This window comes from Blastocystis sp. subtype 4, assembly GCF_000743755.1.
Source record: "Blastocystis sp. subtype 4 strain WR1 chromosome Unknown seqid_0996, whole genome shotgun sequence".
In the NCBI taxonomy this organism is placed as follows: Eukaryota; class Bigyra; order Opalinata; family Blastocystidae; genus Blastocystis; species Blastocystis sp. subtype 4.
This window is the reverse complement of record NW_014568551.1, coordinates 1-989: the sequence shown is the minus strand read 5'-3', so window position 1 is coordinate 989 and position 989 is coordinate 1. Positions and strand designations below refer to the sequence as shown.

The 989-nt window shown below is 40.3% G+C and overlaps 1 protein-coding gene across 1 annotated transcript; it reads left to right on the top strand.

Annotated features, from left to right (window-relative positions):
- Window positions 1-583: 583 nt before the first annotated feature.
- On the top strand, window positions 584-989 carry JH06_5912 (hypothetical protein; the record flags this gene model as incomplete). The annotated part of the gene is made up of 1 exon (XM_014669166.1): window positions 584-989. A coding segment is annotated over one exon (406 nt), but the record flags the coding sequence as incomplete, so codon positions are not given.

Below are 989 nucleotides of genomic sequence, written 5' to 3'. Positions count from 1 at the left end.
AATCATTACTCATATTCTCTTTACTTGTCGTAATGGTGTTCCTCTTCCTCAACAACTGCCTCCTTCTTTGATTCCTCCTTCTAAAGCTAATCTTGTTCAATCTATTCCTTCTGTTCCTGTTCCTGAATCTGCTCCTGTTCCTGAGTCAGAAGAAGATGAATCTGATTCTGAATCTGATGAAGAGAAAAAGCCTGAAACGAAGGATCCATTTGATTTTGATTTCGGTGCACCTGCTTCGTCAACAGAGGCTATACCCAAGGAGGAAGAGCCAAAAGACTCGTTCAATTTTGGAGCCGTGTTAGCTCCTGAAGAGGGGAAGGAAGAAGATGAATCTGATTCTGATGAAGAGGAAGTGAAGTCTGTTCCTCAATCTATTCCTCCTATGATGCCTCAACAGTCTCCTGCTACTACACAAGGAACTGGAAATGATCCTTTCGCTACTACTCCTCAACAACGAATGTTCTATCAGAATCTATTCATTCAATTGGATAAGGACAAAGATCACAAAGTGAAACACGATGAAGTGATTGCTTATCATTCTCAAAGTGGTCTTCCTAAAGAAGTATTAGAACGTTTGTATCAAATGTCTGATTTGGATCATGATGGTGATTTGGACTTTGCTGAGTTTGTAATCATTACTCATATTCTCTTCACTTGTCGTAATGGTGTTCCTCTTCCTCAACAATTACCTCCTTCTTTGATTCCTCCTTCTAAAGCTAATCTTGTTCAATCTATTCCTTCTGTTCCTGTTCCTGTTCCTGAATCTGCTCCTGTTCCTGAGTCAGAAGAAGATGAATCTGATTCTGATTCTGATGAAGAGGAAGTGAAGTCTGTTCCTCAATCTATTCCTCCTATGATGCCTCCTAAGCCTACTATGCAAGGTCAAGGACCTAGACCTATGATGCCTCCTAAGCCTATACAAGGAACTGGAAATGATCCTTTCGTTACTACTCCTCAACAACGAATGTTCTATCAGAATCTGTTCATTC